This window comes from Hoplias malabaricus, chromosome 3 (assembly GCF_029633855.1).
Source record: "Hoplias malabaricus isolate fHopMal1 chromosome 3, fHopMal1.hap1, whole genome shotgun sequence".
In the NCBI taxonomy this organism is placed as follows: domain Eukaryota; kingdom Metazoa; phylum Chordata; class Actinopteri; order Characiformes; family Erythrinidae; genus Hoplias; species Hoplias malabaricus.
In genome coordinates, this window is record NC_089802.1 from 1,521,769 (window position 1) to 1,544,268 (window position 22,500).

A 22,500-nucleotide genomic window follows, 5' to 3' on the forward strand; every position below is an offset into this window, starting at 1 on the left:
TAGACTTGATTTACATCATCCTTTTCATAACTGGAGCTTAATACACATTACTGCCATCTGGTGGTCAATGGAATATATGACATCCAGACCACATTGTGTAGTTAACCTACAGATAATATAACTAATAATATATATATGTGGTGCTCTATCGATACTGTGCTACAATAAACATGACTGGAACAGACCTGAAATGTGGCAACCACACTGTAAATCCTTATACATGCCTTGGTCGGCATACAACAACATAAACTTACAAATAAAGCTAATGTTAAATAAAGCTAATGTTAGCATAGCGCAGGTTTAGCTTCGACTTTATAACTCTTTTAACCTGTTTTTGAAAACACCTAACAGGGTATACCAGTCTCTATCATGTGTATTTCGAGACAATAAGAGTAAAAATGGAATACTCTAACATTTTACAGGATGATTTGGAGTGTTAGTTAGCTGAACACCTGTAACTGAACTCACCGTGGAAACTGCACTGATTCACTTTTATATAAGAATTTCACCACATAATGCACCAAAACACATTCACTCATTCATTCATTATCTGTAAGCGCTTATCCAGTTGAGGGTCGCGGTGGGTCCAGAGCCTACCTGGAATCATTGGGCGCAAGGCAGGAATACACCCTGGAGGGGGGCGCCAGTCCTTCACAGGGCAACACACACTCACACATTCACTCACACACTCACACCTACGGACACTTTTGAGTCGCCAATCCACCTACCAACGTGTGTTTTTGGACTGTGGGAGGAAACCGGAGCACCCGGAGGAAACCCACGCAGACACAGGGAGAACACACCACACTCCTCACAGACAGTCACCCGGAGGAAACCCACGCAGACACAGAGAGAACACACCACACTCCTCACAGACAGTCACCCGGAGGAAACCCACACAGACACAGGGAGAACACACCACACTCCTCACAGACAGTCACCCAGAGGAAACCCACATCGACACAGGGAGAAGACACCACACTCCTCACAGACAGTCACCCAGAGGAAACCCACACAGACACAGGGAGAAGACACCACACTCCTCACAGACAGTCACCCAGAGGAAACCCACGCAGACACAGAGAGAACACACCACACTCCTCACAGACAGTCACCCAGAGGAAACCCACACAGACACAGAGAGAACACACCACACTCCTCACAGACAGTCACCCGGAGGAAACCCACGCAGACACAGAGAGAACACACCACACTCCTCACAGACAGTCACCCGGAGGAAACCCACGCAGACACAGAGAGAACACACCACACTCCTCACAGACAGTGACCCGGAGGAAACCCACGCAGACACAGAGAGAACACACCACACTCCTCACAGACAGTCACCCGGAGGAAACCCACGCAGACACAGAGAGAACACAACACACTCCTCACAGACAGTCACCCGGAGGAAACCCACGCAGAAAACCCATGTTTACCTGTGATTGTCTGTCCGTTTCGAGGTGTTCAAATCATGCCTCTGAGCTGAAGGTGTGTGTTTCTGCGTAATTCAGGTATCGTATGCTATCGGAGTAGCGCAGCCTCTCTCCATCTCACTCTTCACCTACGGCTCTTCTCAAAGAAACGAGAAAGAGCTGCTGCAGGTCGTCAAAAAGAACTTTGATCTGCGGCCAGGGGTCATCGTCAGGTCAGTTTTTATCATTTGTGCGTGTGGAATTTTAAATAATTTCTTACAGGTAGAAGCATGAACATGTGCACTCACACACACACACACACACATGTATTATACACTCTATAGCCTGTTACTATATCATGTGTTTTCTGTGTGTTTTCAGAGACCTGGATTTGAAAAGGCCAATCTACCAGAAAACAGCGTGTTATGGTCACTTTGGGAGGAAAGAGTTTCCCTGGGAAATGCCTAAGAACCTCAACTTTTAGAGATTTTATAAGTCTGTGTTCAGCTCATGTGTGAATGTTTAAGTGCTATGTATTTTTACCAAGCAGTGCACGTGACTGTGTGTGTTTGCTTCTCTCTCTTGTGTGTGTGTGTGAGTGTGTGATCTAAAACCCTGTGACGCTAGCAGCTGTCACCATCACATTGATACCAAAGAGGCAGCTGAGTCTGAGTGTGTTTGTATGTATGTGTGAGCGTGTGTGTGTGTGTGTGTGTGTGTGTGTGTGTGTGTGTGTGTGTGTGTGTATCTTCTTGTGAAAAATAAACCCCAGAATTTATGGCCATGTGTTGGGTGTGTGGTGTTGTCAGTTGATCTACGGTTTGATGCCAAATACAGAAACTCAAACTATCAGCCTACACATATCAATCCCATTAACAGGAACCAACACACACACACACACACACACACACACACACAGACATACCCACACCATTAACATTTATGGCGATCTTATTCAGTGATTCTTACACGGGTAGGAAACGTTAGGCAGAGTTTTCTATTTCAGTCGACCAGCTAACATCGACACAACGACTGAAATCACACACACACACACACACACATTTCTGGACTGAAGACTGGAGTCAGGACAAACTTTGCAAAGCAAAGAAAATAGATTGCCACCAAAATGCACAATTAAAAAATATGTTAATCCCCAAACTTTTGCACTTTTTTCCACTCCACTTTTAGTTGTTGCCAATGACTAGAAAACAATCACTGGTTGTTGCCAAATTCCCATAGTCAGTGAGTCTCCCCACGTCCTACACACTGCTGCCAGCCTCAGGAGGGTGGAGACCACGTGCTTCCTCCAAGACCCATGACTCTACTGGTGCAAAGCCCCTGAACAGTTTTACCCACATCGCAAACTGTCCAGACGTTTCACATTAGCCGATATATGCCTGTACTTGCCAGCACCATGAACTATTGCTCACTCATACTACACCCTCCTGGAATCCTTGGATGGATGAGGCATAACTGAGCATCAAACACGAGATTTCCTGACGAATATCCATCCTAAACATGTATTATTTCCAATAAAGTATTTGTCAAATGTTTAGAAAGATATTTGTCACATATTCCGATACAGACATGTGCAAATAGACTGAATAAATATCACAATACCCATTACGTCACAAGAGAAACATTTTAATTTCTTATTTATTCATTCATTCATTCATTGTCTGTAACCCTGTAAGCCTACCTCGAATCACTGCGCACAAGACACACCCAGAAGGGGGCGCCAGTTCTTCACAAGGCGACACACACTCACACATTCACTCACACACTCACACTTAAGGACATGTTTGAGTTGCCCGGAGTCACCCGGAGGAAACCCACGCAGACACAGAGAGAACACACCACACTCCTCACAGACAGTCACCCGGAGGAAACCCACGCAGACACAGAGAGAACACACCACACTCCTCACAGACAGTCACCCGGAGGAAACCCACTCAGACACAGGGAGAACACACCACACTCCTCACAGACAGTCACCCGGAGGAAACCCACTCAGACACAGGGAGAACACACCACACTCCTCACAGACAGTCACCCGGAGGAAACCCACTCAGACACAGGGAGAACACACCACACTCCTCACAGACAGTCACCCGGAGGAAACCCACTCAGACACAGGGAGAACACACCACACTCCTCACAGACAGTCACCCGGAGGAAACCCACTCAGACACAGGGAGAACACACCACACTCCTCACAGACAGTCACCCGGAGGAAACCCACACAGACACAGAGAGAACACACCACACTCCTCACAGAGTTCTTATTTAAAAAAAATAAAAATGTAAAAATTGAAAGTGTCTTGTAAATAGAATTAAAATCATACATTATGGTCACAAATGGCATTTTCCCAAACAGATTTTATTTAAATATTTAATTAAGGTCACACTAAAAAAGAAAAAGATTAAGACCACACGGTGCTCTTTGTCACGCTTCCTGTCGTCTCCAATGACTTTACGGACTCCAGTACCCAGAATGCTGTGGTGGAACACATGACTCCCAAACAGAGTCATGTGATCTCCCACCGGTCTCAGTCATCTGAGCATTGATTGTCAGCACTTGTTTCTCATTGTATTTATTCCAGTCCATCCTCACACTCATTGCCAGGTTTTGCCTATTACCTAGCCTAGCCTTGCCTTGCATTGCATTGCTTGTGTATGACTCTGTTTGTATTTCTGACTCCTGTTTGGATATTCTGGTTTTGGACCCTTGCCTGGTATTTTCTATTCCTCTTTTGGTATATTCCTGCTCTCTGGTCACTGACCTGGACCTTGACCTTCTCTTTGGCCTAGCCCTTTATTAAAGGCCCATTACGTTTATCCTCTGCGTTTGTCTCTTTTCAAAACAGTTTCCATATCACACTTAACAAAAATAATAGCGCTATAAAATCAGATTATTCAGATCTAGTCTGGGTTAACACCAAGGTCACATTTCAGAGTGTCAGCTCCTAATGTTAAATAACTGCCAAACAACTGCCTTTCAGTGCTCAAGTGTTAAAGCACTATTCAGAAATCCTGGCCCTATAAACCTCTCCAGACACCGGCATCATCAGCTGACCGGATCAGTATGAGATGGCCCTGTTAAATCCAGCATTCGCTCTGCTGCTCCTGCAGCCCTCTGGTCCAGTCAGGTCTGGCTCTCTGAAATTCCTGTAGGACTTCCCAGGATTTTTCTCACACGGATCCCGTCATTTCAGTTCCAACACACTTTAAACACAAGGCCGTTCTGGACAGCTCCATTTATCTTTAAGATTTTGAAATTTAAACATAGTTACATTTTTTTTTCATTTACAATTTACATTTACACACTTTTACAGAAGGTTTTATTAATGAACATAGTTCATGACACATTTATATTTATTATAAATCATAAAAATAATTATTGCTTAAGATTTGTCCTATTTTAGGAAATTCACCATTATTTTAAATAGTAAAAATAACAGTGATATAATGAGTTAATAATAAAACACTGGCTCATAGCATGTGTTAATATACTGTACTGAGGGAATAATAATAAAATAATGTAGGAGCTAAACCTACAGAGTGTAATTGATGGTCTATAACTCATTTGACGATTAATGATTTGACACAGCTCATATGTTAGAACACAACAAAAGATCCACATGAGGGCGATGGTGCTTTAGAATAAAGCTAAAATCCAGTAGTTAGTCCACTTCAGTTATCCACCATGTGTCTTCAGAAGTGACTACTGCAGCATGCCCACATTCTCACACACACACACACACACACACACACACACAGTCAACACATATACAGTCAGGCCCCCACACTTTCAGGGCACTGTTATGGTTTCCGTGTGAGTCCTGTGAGAGATTCTAAGCACTCTCCAGTTTACACTCATTCCGAGACAGTTGTGGTTTTCTTTCTTTCTGGACCAGAACCGCTAAAGTGTCTGCAGATATGAAGCGAAACTCAAAGACAAAGGAGCCGTAGAAGAGCAGGATAATGATAACAAACAGCCACTCGCACACAGCAGCGGCGTGCTGCAGAACAAAACTTTCCCGAACAAAAAACACACCACCTGGAGCACAAAGGGTTAAGGATTTTTGTTTTAGAACACAATAATGTGTTGAATATCTGAGCTTTGATGAGGAATTCACGTACTGTACTGAAACAAACCCAGTTAAAGGGAACTAATGCCTTCATTGTGTTTAAACACGCTTTTCTACAGTGTTTTGAAAATATTCATTCATTCATTCATGTGCATCATATTCAGGGTTGTGGTGGGTGTGGAGCACATCCCATAATAACTGAGCACGAGGCAGAAACACACCCTGCTTTGCATAAAAACACGTCTCAGATGAAGATAGCACAAACATTTGTGTAACTTCTGAGTCCAGCAGAGGGAGCTGTACCACGTGACAACAAAGTGAAGGATACTCAGGATGAGCGTAGGTAAAGCCAGGAGGCTGAGGGTCAGTCTGAGGACGGCCGTGTGGAAGTCTCTCTGAGTTTTGGACAGACGAAAGGTCAAGACTGTCTGAATATACACAAAGAGGAGACTGGTGGGGAACGCCAAGCCTGCTCCAACATAGTGAAGGACCTTCGCAAAATCAACCTGCAAAACACACACACACACAGCCAGGATGATCAAACAACACACAAACTGAAACAAGAGCACACGGACAGTTATGTGGGCCTCATGTGTCATGGGTTAAAATGAGGGGTTCTGATTCTGTTCTGCAGAGGATTTAGATTTGCCCCGACCCCTGGTCCGAGTCTCTCCAATCACAGGGCTTCCTTTAACACAGCAAAACTAACACAATGCACTCAGAGAAATAAAAGCACTGAGTAAAAACTGAGAAAACAGAAACAGAGAAGAAAGAGAACCAAGCAAAAACGGCTAAAATAACACAGCTCTTGCGTTAAATGAAATAGCTGTGTTGTGTGCACTTTTTTTGTCGGATGTGCAGTAGTCTTTAGGTGTCTGCAATAGTGTTTCTAAGTTCCTTTCTTTGGATTAAACAGGTAAGAAAACCTGCCCACACTATTAGATGCAGGTTTCTTCACTGTGGTGCAGCAGGTAGTGTCAGTCACACAGCTCCAGGGACCTGGAGGTTGTGGGTTCGATTCCCGCTCCGGGTGACTGTCTGTGAGGAGTGTGGTGTGTTCTCTCTGTGTCTGTGTGGGTTTCCTCCGGGTGACTGTCTTTGTGGAGTGTGGTGTGTTCTCCCTGTGTCTGTGTGGGTTTCCTCCAGGTGACTGTCTGTGAGGAGTGTGGTGTGTTCTCCCTGTGTCTGTGTGGGTTTCCTCCGGGTGCTCCGGTTTCCTCCCACAGTCCAAAAACGTTGGTAGGTGGATTGGCGACTCAAAAGTGTCCGTAGGTGTGAGTGTGTGAGTGAATGTGTGAGTGTGTGTTGCCCTGTGAAGGACTGGCACCCCCTCCAGGGTGTGTTCCCGCCTTGCGCCCAATGATACCAGGTAGGCTCTGGACCCACCTGGATAAGGGTTACAGATAATGAATGAATGTATAATGTTAAAGAGCAGCTAATTTGCATTTCAGAAGCCCCTATTTATAACATTACTACGACATCCTTGACACGTCAAATCTGTTTGTTTATGATATACGCTGACCCTTGGCTGAGATCACTGCTTCACAGTAGCAATGTGTGTGAACCCTGTGACTTCAGTGGACAAAGAGAGGGAGAGAAAGCAGCTCTGGATTCCCTTCCACAACTGTTTATAATAAACATTCCACTGTAGCTGTCTTGCTGACAGTGGAAAACAGGGATGGAGCAGGGGGAATGGGTTTGGAGGAGGAACACAGCCCTCAGAACCAGCATGAATAAAACACCTGGTGAGATCAGAGACCAGTTCCAGCTGTCTGATTTTGTGTGGTACTCCACACAGCTTCTACAGAACTTTTAGAGTGACTGCAGCACAGTGAGACTCTGGAGGCTTGGGATTAGGCTGTGTTTTGTCTCCTAGTGAGAGAACATGTAAAACCCACAGGACGTTTTTAAGCCCTGAGCCAATAACAGCAATATTATGACAACAAACAGTGCAAGAGGGATACATCCCCGACCTCATACGGCTGTGCAAGCTTTGTAGCTTTGTAAACCTTACACAACTTCCTCCTCCTGTACCCAGAAACATACAAAGACATATTCTCTGTCTGATCTTTGCTTCTTTAGTTTTGCATTAGAGCAAAAGTGCTAATGTCACTAACAAGTAATGGTGTAATTGCCTTAACTAGCAATGACAGAGGCAGGATTCTTCTTATTACAGGTCAGAGAAGCACCATAATTGTATTGAAGCTGTATTTCATTCATTCATTCTTTATCTGTAACTCTTATCCAGTTCAGGGTCACGGTGGGTCCAGAGCCTACCTGGTATCATTGGGCGCAAGGCGGGAACACACCCTGGAGGGGGCGCCAGTCCTTCACAGGGCAACACACACACACACATACACATTCACTCACACCTACGGACACTTTTGAGTCTCCAATCCACCTACCAACGTGTGTTTTTGGACTGTGGAAGGAAACCGGAGCACCCGGAGGAAACCCACACAGACACAGGGAGAACACACCACACTCCTCACAGACAGTCACCCGGAGGAAACCCACGCAGACACAGGGAGAACACACCACACTCCTCACAGACAGTCACCCGGAGGAAACCCACACAGACACAGGGAGAAGACACCACACTCCTCACAGGGAATCAGAAGGTGCTTAAAGTGAGGTCAGTGACGTAAACCTATCGTCACGTTAGCCGAACAAAACCCACAAACAGTCTTCAAAAGTGTCCACATGTGTGTGTGTGTGTGTGTGTGTGTGTGTGTGTGCATGTTCAGTCATGTATAGCCATATGTACATTCAGAATGAGAGAAAGAACCAGTCACTGGAGCAAACCTCCAGGACCGCACGGTGACTACGCACAATGAGATGGATCAAAAAGCCAAATGCCCTTTGATTTACTGCACAATCAGCGGATACTATACAAGCAGACAGGACACAGATAGCCATCAGGAGCCCTGGTGTACATGGAAATGTTGGATAAATGTTGATCAAAGCAAATATTATGCACCCTGTGATGGGACCCTCGGAGACTGGGGGTGAGTGTGTTTCGTGCCTGCAGTAAACTATAGCAGCGGTTAAAGAAAGTCTTACACAGAAAAGGCAAAGACTGCAGGTTTGTGGCTTGCCCATGTTACATTTGTTTTGGAGAAACCCGTTGAAGGCCAGCCACCAGCTCAAACTGCCACCAACACAATGTCTCTGAACAGCTCAACCACCTTGGAAGAGACCAGTGCTGCCTCCGAGGCTCAGATGGCTGAGAATTCGCCAGGGATTGAAGCACTAGTCTCCGGTTGCTCCGGTTTCCTCCCACGCTCCAAAAACACACGTTGGTAGGTGATTGGAGACTCAAAAGTGTCTGTAGGTGTGAGTGATTTTGTGAGTGTGTGTCGCCCTGTGAAGGACTGGCACCCCCTCCAGGGTGTGTTCCCGCCTTGCGCCCAGTGATTCTGGCTGGGCTCCGGACCCACTGTGACCCTGAGCTGGATAAGGGTTACAGACAATGAATGAATGAATGAATATTCTTTATTATATTATTATAAGCAGCATATATTGGCTGTCCTTACCTGGAAGTTGCCCACTATGATGAGACCTGCAGCACAAAGCCATCCAGAGCAGAGGCCCATCATGTTCAACAGACTGTTCCGCTGTCTGTGGATCACCTGAGCGTAGCGCAGCAGGCCAATCAGCATCACTGCAACACAGTCATAGACCAATCAGGTGCTTTTATTAAAGGGTCAAATTGAGTTCATTGGTACATTCATGTGTGGATCTGGAGCCATCCAACACACACACACACACACACACACACACACACACACACACACAGCAAATAAAACAACCCTCTGCTGATCTGCCAAAGTCAGAAAACATGTGATAGAATGAGTGTCATCTGCAGTCTTTAGAATTGTCCCGCCCCCTTGTCTGAGTCTCTCCAATCACAGCGCTGAAACTGTGTTTAGGCAAGAGCAAAAAGATGAGGTTAAACGCAACAAAACAGACACAACGACTACCGCGTAAAAACTGAGAAAATGAGAACAGAGAAGAAAGAGAAAAGAGTGAAAACGGCTAAAAACCAGAGCTTCTGCTCCTCGCTCCTCACTGCTGTGTGCTCAGGGTCGGGGTGAACAGCAAGCGGCTCATTATCATTTAAAGGAACAGGTGCTGAAACTGGCCGTTCTCAGTAGGGCTATTTAGACAGAGGGAGAACACTGCTGTGGGGTTTTATCCTTGTGGTATTTTAACCAAAGCAAGTCACAGACATTTCATAAAGAACCAGAACTGTGGTCATCTGTGGAGAAAGGGATATAATGTGTCCTGAAGAGACATGTAGAAAATAACAGGACATGTCTAGTACAATATGTGATCAGGGTCAAATCCAATGGAGCTGATGAATCATAGTCAGGTTGGTGACACTTTAGACAGGGAGCTGAATAGAGTTTGCTATCACTCACCCATAAAGGATCCAGTGCTGCACAGGAGACTGAACCAGCAACTCTCTGGAGGCAGAGCACCACACTTACTGCAAAAAAAAAGAGGGAGAAAAATGAACCGATTTACACTGCCTTAACACACCACCACCACGTCAGTGTCACTGCAGCGCTGAGAATGATCCACCACCCCATCACACCTGCTCTGTGGGGGTCCTGAGCGCTGAATGGAAGTGTGAAAGGAGGCTAAACAAAGAATGCAGAGCAACAGATAGAATACGGTCTGTAATTATAGGAAGTGCTCGGGCACAGTCAGTGCAACTGAACAAATGTGCAATGAGTGGAAAAACAAGATTATTTTATGTTTTGACTGAAGAGTGTTTTCAGGTGCAGTACGGTGGTGCAGCAGGTAGGTGTCACAGGTGTCGCTCCAGGGACCTGGAGGTTGTGGGTTTGATTCCTGCTCCGGGTGACTGTCTGTGAGGGGTGTGGTGTGTTCTCTCTGTGTCTGCGTGGGTTTCCTCCGGGTGACTGTCTGTGAGGAGTGTGGTGTGTTCTCTCTGTGTCTGCGTGGGTTTCCTCCGGGTGACTGTCTGTGAGGAGTGTGGTGTGTTCTCCCTGTGTCCGCGTGGGTTTCCTCCGGGTGACTGTCTGTGAGGAGTGTGGTGTGTTCTCTCTGTGTCTGCGTGGGTTTCCTCCGGGTGACTGTCTGTGAGGAGTGTGGTGTGTTCTCCCTGTGTCCGCGTGGGTTTCCTCCGGGTGCTCCGGTTTCCTCCCACAGTCCAGAAACACACGTTGGTAGGTGGATTGGTGACTCAAAAGTGTCCGTAGGTTTGAGTGAATGTGTGAGTGTGTGAGTTGCCCTGTGAAGGACTGGCGCCCCCTCCAGGGTGTATTCCCACCCTTGCACCCAATGATTCCAGGTAGGCTCTGGACCCACCACGACCCTGAACTGGATAAGGGTTACAGATAATGAATGAATGAACTCCTTTTGTATTTTGTTGTGGAGTTCCCCTGTTTGTGGGGGCCTTGTCTTTGTCTCTTGGTTGTTTGTAATTACACTGTATGGTGTTATGAAAGAATGAATATAAAGCTTCTATAAAAGTAAACTCTAAAAAAAATGAAAGGTAGTGACCTGATGAGAGGGACATTTTCCAGCGTGCAGCAAACAAAAGGTCCAGTCTGCATTACCAGAGGCTCCTCGCACGAAGAGTTATACACCCTAGAGTGAAGACACACACACACACACACACACACACACACACACACATAAACACATGCAAAGCTTCATACACCCCATTCAAATTATTTTATTCTATTTGCAGGTTGTGGCCAGATTCTGGTGAAACTGTATTACAGGACGCGTGGAACAGTCTCGTCTGTGATCATTTTCTAAACTGTGAAACACAGTTCCACCTTAAATCAGATCAGATTGGTATCCACACTTTAATCACCATGCTGCTTGTTTATTATTATTATTATTTTATCATTATTATTACACACCTGTGTATGAATTATCACTTTACCAAGGAGAATATCAACAAAGATGTCTCTAAAAATCCTCTTTAATTCTGTGGATAACTCTGCAGCCGTGTGGTTGTGTGTGACTCTGCATCTGAGTGCACAGTGATTTCATAAGAATCATATCCACAGCAGTGTTGGAAATTAAACACAATCAAAACAAAGGCAATACTTCGTTAAAGTGTCTGTAAAAACCCGTGTTTTATATCAACATTCCTCTGGGTTTTTCAGAGAAGAGTTCGTTTTTGGCAAGGCCTTGCTTTTTGTACAAAGCGTGAGTTCCACAGAAACCAGAATTAAATCTGCATATGCTTAAAAACCTAGACGATTACTGTGAGGACCACTGTTTTAAACAGTGACACATTTAACCTTTCATTTCAATGATTTCCCAAATTGAGATGGCTGCACTTTGTCTTGAGAACTGTAAATGGAGCCTGGATCAACCTCTGAATTACAAAAAGCAGGGTCTGTGGAGATCATCTCATTCAACATTTCTCCTGGAATCAAGTGTGTTATTAAGCAGTTCGCCACCTCTTTGCTGCAATAACAGCCTCTACTCTTTGGACTAGATGTTGGAAAATTGCTGTCAGATTTAGATGGCATTCATCCATGAGAATATTTGTGATGTCAGGTTCTGATTTTCTATTACATCTGGATCACGAACACCAGCCCAACACAGAGGTCCAAGGTGCCTACAAATGTATACAGTTTAATACATGCTTTGTCTGTATCTCAGCTAAAGTTGGTCGCATTGGTAAAGTCGGTCTGGGACCAGTACTGACCAAACAAACCACTGAAAGGTCAGACTGGGGAAACTAAACACGAATAATCACTGATGTTGAAATGAAAGGCCTTCTCCAAATACATTCCATCAACAAATCGTTCGCCTTCACTTTGTGATCGATATCAAGTACCGATCAGTCAGAGACCACCGTGTGAGCGATTAAAGATCTCTCTCACTGCCTCTGTGTGGAGTATGAAGTGCTAGACTAAAGCTGTATGAAGTGAACAAGACTGTAGAAGACTGTAGCCTTAAGGTGGACAGTGGAAACAATGTGAGAGTGCTTTACCAGTTATTCACCGGACAGACGTGATGATTGTGGACCGCCATGGCATATCTACAGAGTAATACAGAGAGGAAAACATAATTAAATAAGTTTTGGGGAGATTGGACAAAACATGTGTAAATGGACTTAGGAACAGTGTGATAATCAAAGGATAGACAAGTGTCAGTCAGTCAGTCATTGTCTGTAACCCTTATCCAGTTCAGGGTCACGGTGGATTCGGAGTCTACTCGGAATCAAAGGGCACAAGGCAGGAACACACCCTGGAGGGGGCACCAGTCCATCACAGGGCAACACACACTCACACACACCTACAGACACTTTTGAGTCACCAATCCACCTACAAACGTGTGTTTTTGGAGCATGGGAGGAAACCGGAGCACCCAGAGGAAACCCACGCAGACACAGGGAGAACACAACACACTCCTCACAGACAGTCACCCGGAGGAAACCCACGCAGACACAGGAAGAACACACCACACTCCTCACAGACAGTCACCCGGAGGAAACCCACGCAGACACAGAGAGAACACACCACACTCCTCACAGACAGTCACCTGGAGGAAACCCACGCAGACACAGGGAGAACACACCACACTCCTCACAGACAGTCACCCGGAGCGGGACTCGAACCCACAACCTCCAGGACCCTGGAGCTGTGTCACTGCGACACTCATATACAAGTGGAATAAAGTAAATAGAAAGAAAGTGAGAGAGAAAAGGAAAGAAGGAACTAGAAAATGTTAAACTAACTTTTAGACAGGTTTGGATAAAAAAGGGCAGTTCTTTAAAACTTTATATTTATGGAGAAAAATCTAAAAGAGATAGAGCACAGATTTTCACTGAAAGACTTGCAAGAACAACACAGTAAAATAAAAGTCCTACATTTAAATGTTTCAACAGATGTTTAAACAGCGATTGTGCCAAGATATTTTTTAACAAAACTTTGTGAAAGGAAATGGATCACAGAAAAAAAGGCTCTTTACACCAAGGAAGACATTTAGCTGTAGCTGAGTGAAAGTGAATACATTACAACAAAGCATTACAACATGGTCTCTTTCACCTCTTAATAATCACCAATAAATCACATACATTTATTCTTTTCTTAAAAAGGCATCTGCGAAAAAACAAGCCCCTTTCTTTTATGACCACAGGATCTGCCATTTCTGCCGTGTCATTTCCTGTTGTGTTATTAGCCTCATGTTTCAATGTTGTGCACGACTTTGCTCTGTTATGGTCACGGTAAAAAAAAAAAGGCATATTAAACAATAGAAGTGTTCTCCCCGTGTTCACGTGGGTTTCCTCTGAGTGACTGTCTGTGAAGAGTGTGGTGTGTTCTCCCTGTGTCTGCGTGGGTTTCCTCCGGGTGACTGTCTGTGAGGAGTGTGGTGTGTTCTCCCTGTGTCTGCGTGGGTTTCCTCCGGGTGACTGTCTGTGAGGAGTGTGGTGTGTTCTCCCTGTGTCTGCGTGGGTTTCCTCCGGGTGACTGTCTGTGAGGAGTGTGGTGTGTTCTCTCTGTGTCTGCGTGGGTTTCCTCCGAGTGACTGTCTGTGAGGAGTGTGGTGTGTTCTCCCTGTGTCTGCGTGGGTTTCCTCCGGGTGACTGTCTGTGAGGAGTGTGGTGTGTTCTCCCTGTGTCTGCGTGGGTTTCCTCCGGGTGACTGTCTGTGAGGAGTGTGGTGTGTTCTCTCTGTGTCTGCGTGGGTTTCCTCCAGGTGACTGTCTGTGAGGAGTGTGGTGTGTTCTCCCTGTGTCTGCGTGGGTTTCCTCCGGGTGACTGTCTGTGAGGTGTGTGGTGTGTTCCCCCTGTGTCTGCGTGGGTTTCCTCCGGGTGACTGTCTGTGAGGTGTGTGGTGTGTTCCCCCTGTGTCTGCGTGGGTTTCCTCCGGGTGACTGTCTGTGAGGAGTGTGGTGTGTTCTCCCTGTGTCTGCGTGGGTTTCCTCCGGGTGACTGTCTGTGAGGAGTGTGGTGTGTTCTCCCTGTGTCTGCGTGGGTTTCCTCCGGGTGCTCTGGTTTCCTCCCATGCTCCAAAAACACACGTTGGTAGGTGGATTGTTGACTCAAAAGTGTCTGTAGGTGTGTATGAGTGTGTGTTGCCCTGTGAAGGACTGGTGCCCCCTCCAGGGTGTGTTCCTGCCCTGTGCCCACTGATTCCAGGTAGACTCCGAATCCACCGTGACCCTGAACTGGATAAGGGTTACAGATAATGAATGAAAAATATAAGACATGAACAGGAATACAATTAACATATTCATTTTGTTTGTTGGTATTTGTATTAAACAGTGCTCAGCTCTGACTATTGGGTTACCTCTCAGACTCGAAACATAGCGCCTCCTAAAGGATGGGAAGTCTTATGCATTGTTTCGACAGTGAAAGGAGGCAAGGCGCACACAGAGCTCTGATTTTGCTCTGATTTGCTTCACTCTGTGCAGCATGAACGTGGACATACCAGGACACCTCTAACCACAGATTTAAACCAAGAAAGCTGTGCCAGGAACACAAAATGGCTACTATTATTCAAAAAGCAACTTCGTCCCCAAAAGCATGGGTCAGATTCCAGTTCTCAGATGCCACAGTTCGGTTTTGTGTTTCACTTCATTAAAGACGTCAGAACATGGTCAAGGCCTCGATGACCTGAAATCAGAGCGTTAGAGAAGGTAATCTCTGCAGAGAGGTGGCAAAGGTCTCAGTCATGAGACATGTCTGGTTTAAAGAATAATCCAGAAATGCTGACGAAAGTTGGCGTCACTTATCGTTAACTTGATCTACTGTCATTTGACCATTTAACTGACCACTACGCAAGCACTCATTCACATTCATAACAATGTGAGTCTGTTATTTTAATCATTCACAGGTTTTGCTTGTGTACGTTCCACTCGGTGTGAGAGTGAATTAAAGACTCATCATGCGCCTATTGTAAAACCACAAGTTACACTGCATGGCCAAAACTTTGTAGACACCTGCTCGTGTAAATGAACAGTGTGTTCTTACAGGAGGACATTGCACTAGAGATTTAAACATTTCTGGTGGCATTCATCAATATAAACATCAGTGTGATCAGGTGCAGCTTGTCCCAGACGTATCACTCCAGATACTGCAGTTCCTCCTCTCCCCAGACCTGTGCTGTGGGGATTTATGGCCTGAGGCTCATGTGCAGCTGTACACAATGGAATGCCTGTTGCAAGAAAGGGGAGCTCCTTAAATATTGAAAATCACTGATTGTTGAAGGTGTCTACGTGCTGCTGGACCTAGGGAGAGTCTGACTGGAGCATGATCTCTCTTGGTATCAGTGCCACTGTTTGTGTAATAAAGACCAGATTATTATTCTTGGGTTCTAGAAGCTGTAGCAGACTTCATCTTGTGGCATAAGCACCGAGCTTATCCTGACAGGTTTGCATAGTAGTTAACGGCCATTTTCATTGATACAGATGTTGATCATTCCATTCCAGCTGTTCCATCAGCTTCTTTGCAGGAGTTTGAATTTTTCTTGCGATTCTGTTTCACTTCACAAATGTTTCAGGACAATCGTTACTCGATAAAAGCAAATAAAAAAAACAACATATAAAATGTAACACTCAATGGCCAATAATGGCCAACTCAAGTAGCACTGTGGTAGCCCCAGAGTCTCAGTCAATATTTCTGCTACTCGCTCACAGTCCAGTCCCAGTCCTACTGTGGAAATATTTGTGTGAGTGGAGCTTAATAAACAAAAATAAATAAACATTCATTTAATCATTCATTGTCTGTAACCCTTATCCAGTTCACGGTTGCAGTGGGTCCAGAGCCTACCTGGAATCATTGGGCGCAAGGCGGGAACACACCCTGGAGGGGGCGCCAGTCCTTCACAAGGCAACACACACACTCACACATTCACTCACACACTCACACCTATGAACACTTTTGAGTCACCAATCCACCTACCAACGTGTGTTTTGGACTGTGGGAGGAAACCGGAGCACCCAGAGGAAACCCACGCAGACACAGGGAGAACACACCACACTCCTCACAGACAGTCACCCGGAGAAAACCCACGCAGACACAGAGAGAACACACCATACTCCTCACAGTCACCCGGAGGAAACCCACGCAGACACAGGGAGAACACACCACACTCCTCACAGACAGTCACCCGGAGGAAACCCACGCAGACACAGAGAGAACACACCACACTCCTCACAGACAGTCACCCGGAGAAAACCCACGCAGACACAGAGAGAACACACCACACTCCTCACAGACAGTCACCCGGAGGAAACCCACGCAGACACAGGGAGAACACACCACACTCCTCACAGACAGTCACCCGGAGGAAACCCACGCAGACACAGAGAGAACACACCACACTCCTCACAGACAGTCACCCGGAGGAAACCCACGCAGACACAGAGAGAACACACCACACTCCTCACAGACAGTCACCCGGAGGAAACCCACGCAGACACAGGGAGAACACACCACACTCCTCACAGACAGTCACCCGGAGGAAACCCACGCAGACACAGGGAGAACACACCACACTCCTCACAGACAGTCACCCGGAGGAAACCCACGCAGACACAGAGAGAACACACCACACTCCTCACAGACAGTCACCCGGAGGAAACCCACGCAGACACAGGGAGAACACACCACACTCCTCACAGACAGTCACCCGGAGAAAACTCACGCAGACACAGAGAGAACACACCACACTCCTCACAGACAGTCACCCGGAGGAAACCCACACAGACACAGAGAGAACACACCACACTCCTCACAGACAGTCACCCGGAGCGGGAATCGAACCCACAACCTCCAGGACCCGGAGCTGTGTGACTGCGACACCTACCTGCTGCACCACCGTGCCGCAATAAATAAACAAATAAATAACAATAATAATAATAAAAGACGACTTGTACATGGCTGGAGCAGGCGCAGAGTATGTACAGTTCCACATCCAGCAGGAAACAAGACCTTTGGACCATTTCAAAGAACATTAACACGAAACTGGCAAAGGATCAAACAGTTGTGTATCAAACACAACTGGAACGTATACACCACACAGAGTAGCCCATCCTCCATCTTGGATTTTCTTCTGTCATCAGCCTGTGTCATCTCATTGACATTGGAGCAAAAATTGAAACGGTTTAGACATTTTCAACGCTTCATGTGGCTGCACACAGGCGCATTCATAGTCCGACAGAGCTGACGTGACGTCCTAACTGAAATACACCAGCAGAATGTGTGTAGAACTGTTGTATAAACACAGTATCACACTGGAAGTAGCTCTGTTACTGAACATCAGCACAGCTGGCGATATCTTCAGTACTTTGTGCCTGCGACCGATTCACAGCTGCATTGAAATGAATCAGAACAGCGTGACACTGCTCAACCTCAGTTTTCTACATAATTTAAAAATGCATTTGAATCTGTGAACATTTCACAACTCATGACTCGACTAAACACATTTCACCTTTAAATTCTCTCTATGAAAAACAGGTCAAGACTCTAAGAACATTCATTCATTCATTCATTCATAAGGCATAGACATAGCTATAAATATCAATAAACGTTCTTCAGACTTTTGGCATCCTTGATTACATACGTTAAATTATTAAAATGATGCATAGTAAATAATGTAAAAAATAAAAATTGAATCCAAATAACAGAATGTATAAGTGAAGGAGTTTTATATAAAGTGAGGCATTCATTCATTCATTCATTATCTGTAACCCTTATCCAGTTCAGGGTTGCGGTGGGTCCAGAGCCTACCTGGAATCATTGGGCGCAAGGCGGGAACACACCCTGGAGAGGGCGCCAGTCCTTCACAGGGCAACACAGACACATTCACTCACACACGGATACTTTTTGAGTTACCAATCCACCTACCAACGTTTGTTTTTGGACTGTGGGAGGAAACCGGAGCACCCGGAGGAAACCCACGCAGACACAGGGAGAACACACCACACTCCTCACAGACAGTCACCCGGAGGAAACCCACGCAGACACAGGGAGAACACACCACACTCCTCACAGACAGTCACCCGGAGGAAACCCACGCAGACACAGGGAGAACACACCACACTCCTCACAGACAGTCACCCGGAGGACACCCACGCAGACACAGGGAGAACACACCACACTCCTCACAGACAGTCACCCGGAGGACACCCACGCAGACACAGGGAGAACACACCACACTCCTCACAGACAGTGACCCAGAGCGGGAATCGAACCCACAATCTTCAGGCCCCTGGAGCTGTGTGACTGCGACACCTACCTGCTGCACCACCGTGCCGCCCAAAGTGAGGCATATTTAAACATAAAGATCATTTTGGAGAATTGTACGCACAAACTGTAAAGATGGACCTCCTGAAAAGTGATCAACAGTGATATACTGAATACATAAATGTATTTAATACTCACATAATCCAAGCCCCAGAGATGGTGCAGAGAAGAAGACTGGTGGGTAAAAGTGCCCAGAGCGACATTGTCAGAAAATAAATAGATTAAAAATGCACAAAACCACCTTCTTTCATCTCACTGACTTTGAAAAACAAGTAAGCCTCCCGTATTGTTCCTCTGTGGTCAGTCACTGGTGGTCAAACAACAGCAGTACAGTGGCCATCACTTTAACAAAACAAGAATCAGTTGGTGCTCAGTTCACAAACAGGCGACGTCCATTTGAATGACCGTTCTTCAACGACCTAAGTCTCCGGTCTCTGTTCATAAACACTATGACCCTCCTCAGACCTGTTGTGTTGGTGGAGGAAGCTCTCAGCGGTGGTTGTTATGTGTTTTTAGTCCTGTAAGGCTCCTCCTGCCTGCATTCCCATGAAGCAGATGTTGCTTTAAACCGTGCCCCTCTTCACTGTCCACTTCAGCTATGGTCACATTTCAAAAGAGCCAGTTTACTCATTAGAATAATTGCCGATTCCAGCAGAGTTTATATCTCAGCTCTTCTCCAAACAGTGCAGCTTCCAAAGGCCAACTACAATCAGAAAAGCCAGGGGAAGGAAAACCAAACCTTATAAATGAAACATGGCGTTTTTATAGTCACTGGGCCAGAAACAAGGGAGAGATCAGATCGCAAAGTTTTCACATTTAACACTTCTATGAAACGAGCCCAGAGTCCTACACTTCTCCAGTCTTTTAGTGTGTAACGTTTCACTGAGAATTACACCTTATCTGTGATGTGCACTTAACCAGTGCAATTCTAACCAACAGAATATAAAACATTTAATAGAAAAGATAAGAAAACTTTAACATCAAATATCAAATCAAAAAAAGCCAAATTTTGAAGATGGTATTAAGAGTCAAGGCTCTGAATGTAACCAACCCTTTTCCACAGCGGTCAGAGGGGCAGCCGTCTCCACCGTTTCACCTCCTGTCCTCTGATAATACCGTCGCAGGGGTTGTGTGTTTGTTTGTTTTGTAATGATCACAGTCTAAAAAGCCGGACATTCCTAGATGTTTATTTATTTGGTGTCAGAAAAGATCATTTTGAACCATAGAACACATGAACAGAAACAGGAGTAGCATATCGACTAAGTTTATCTTTTAAGCACAGCAGGGGTCAACTCTCAAGGCTCCAAACACGGCTCTGAATCATCTCTCACACTCATTACAAGCAAAAACACAGTGTCTCCGACAGGACAGAAAGCGTTGTGCCTCATTGGTGCTGTGGAGGGATGGAGCTCACAGGGAGCTCTGATTCTGCTGTGATTTATTGTACTCTGCATGGAGTGAATGTGCACACACCGTGGCTCCTCTTTCACACCAGAGGTAAAGCTAATTGTTAAAGCAGATTTACATCCTTAAAATGTACAGCACGGTAGCGCAGCAGGTGGTGTCTCTGTCGCACAGCTCTAGGGACCTGGAGGTTGTGGGTTTGATCCCCACTCTGAATGACTGTCTGTGACTGTCTGTTCTCCCTGTGTCTGGGTGGGTTTGCTCCGGTTGGCGCCCCCTCCAGGGTGTGTTTCCACCTTGTGCTCAGTGATTCCAAGTAGGCTCTGGACCCAACTGGATAAGGGCTTACAGACAATGAATGAATTAATGAATGCAAAATAACCAAACGGGGGCCTGGGGAAAGTAGTTACCTCCAACAAAGAAAGAGGAGACTACTCACATTAATTTGCCCACTGCCTGAATGTCATTAAAGAAGAAATAGGTCATTTCTACCATCAAAAATAACAAAATTATGTTTAGGAAAATCATCCTAATCCAGTTCAGGGTCACAGTGGGTCCAGAGCCTACACTGAATCACTGGCCTTAGGGTCAGGAAACCCTATGGGGGCGCCAGTCCATTAAAAAGGGTCACACTCACTCATTCACTCAGAACATATGGACATTTTTGATTGGTGTGTTCTCCCCGTGTCTGTGTGGGTTTCCTCTGGGTGCTCCAGCTTACTCCCATGGGCCAAAAACACATGACGGTAGGTGGATTTGCAACACAAAGGTATCCATAGTTGTGAAGGACTTTCCCACCTTGCTTGCAGTGAATCTGGGTAGGCTCCGGACCCACCTCAACCCAGAACTGGATAAACAAGTTACAAACAATGAATGAATGATTAAAAATGAATAAAATCTCTTAAAACAACAAATCTTTTACTCAACACCAGGTGGCAGCAGGTACATTCAGATCAAAGCATTCAGCAAGAAACTGTAACTAACTTAATCTTTCTTCTCACTGCCATCTGAGCTTTTCCCCTTCAAGACCCAAATGTTTAGCACTAGCTATCATTAATGCCCAGATCGGCTTTATCTGAATATCTACATAAAGAATATTTATCAAATCAAATCTACTGATGATGTCACAAACAGCTATCACTAAATAGCACACCCTTGTGGATTGGTTGCTAAACATGAGTGAGTATGTGAGTAAGAGCATAGTGGTCAGTTCCAAAACGTGTGTGTGTGTGTGTGTGTGTGTCTGTGAGTGACTAAATGAGTGAGTGAGTGAGTGAGTGAGTAACAATCAGTTGTGCTTCGTAGCTAAAAAAAAGCATTTCATCAACAACAAAAACAATCACCATTTTAAATATGGCTTGCTATTTTTAGGAATTTTCCTCAGGGTTCTCAGGAATCCTGAGGGTTTCCTCAGGGTGACTGTCTGTGAGGAGTGTGGTGTGTTCTCTCTGTGTCTGTGTGGGTTTCCTCAGGGTGACTGTCTGTGAGGAGTGTGGTGTGTTCTCTCTGTGTCTGTGTGGGTTTCCTCCGGACGACTGTCTGTGAGGAGTGTGGTGTGTTCTCTCTGTGTCTGTGTGGGTTTCCTCCGGGTGACTGTCTGTGAGGAGTGTGGTGTGTTCTCTCTGTGTCTGCGTGGGTTTCCTCCGGACGACTGTCTGTGAGGAGTGTGGTGTGTTCTCCCTGTGTCTGCGTGGGTTTCCTCCGGGTGACTGTCTGTGAGGAGTGTGGTGTGTTCTCCCTGTGCCTGCGTGGGTTTCCTCCGGGTGACTGTCTGTGAGGAGTGTGGTGTATTCTCCCTGTGTCTGCGTGGGTTTCCTCAGGGTGACTGTCTGTGAGGAGTGTGGTGTGTTCTCTCTGTGTCTGTGTGGGTTTCCTCCGGACGACTGTCTGTGAGGAGTGTGGTGTGTTCTCTCTGTGTCTGTGTGGGTTTCCTCCGGGTGACTGTCTGTGAGGAGTGTGGTGTGTTCTCTCTGTGTCTGCGTGGGTTTCCTCCGGACGACTGTCTGTGAGGAGTGTGGTGTGTTCTCCCTGTGTCTGCGTGGGTTTCCTCCGGGTGACTGTCTGTGAGGAGTGTGGTGTGTTCTCCCTGTGCCTGCGTGGGTTTCCTCCGGGTGACTGTCTGTGAGGAGTGTGGTGTGTTCTCTCTGTGTCTGTGTGGGTTTCCTCAGGGTGACTGTCTGTGAGGAGTGTGGTGTGTTCTCTCTGTGTCTGTGTGGGTTTCCTCCGGACGACTGTCTGTGAGGAGTGTGGTGTGTTCTCTCTGTGTCTGTGTGGGTTTCCTCCGGGTGACTGTCTGTGAGGAGTGTGGTGTGTTCTCTCTGTGTCTGCGTGGGTTTCC

General features: G+C 46.0%; 1 protein-coding gene and 1 pseudogene across 1 annotated transcript; one reads left to right on the forward strand and one right to left on the reverse strand.

Annotated features, from left to right (window-relative positions):
• LOC136692141 (S-adenosylmethionine synthase-like) overlaps nucleotides 1–2,031 on the forward strand; it is an 11,572-nt pseudogene extending 9,541 nt beyond the window's left edge.
• Nucleotides 2,032–5,074: 3,043 nt separating this feature from the next.
• Nucleotides 5,075–19,223, reverse strand: LOC136692769 (transmembrane protein 150A-like). Its single transcript, XM_066666441.1, has 7 exons — nucleotides 18,897–19,223; nucleotides 12,498–12,545; nucleotides 11,042–11,128; nucleotides 9,931–9,998; nucleotides 9,043–9,170; nucleotides 5,835–6,012; nucleotides 5,075–5,475 (listed from the first exon to the last, which is right to left on the reverse strand). The coding sequence occupies exons 1-7, from the start codon at nucleotides 18,959–18,961 to the stop codon at nucleotides 5,270–5,272; spliced, it is 780 nt and encodes a 259-aa protein (XP_066522538.1). The 5' UTR covers nucleotides 18,962–19,223; the 3' UTR covers nucleotides 5,075–5,269.
• Nucleotides 19,224–22,500: the final 3,277 nt, after the last annotated feature.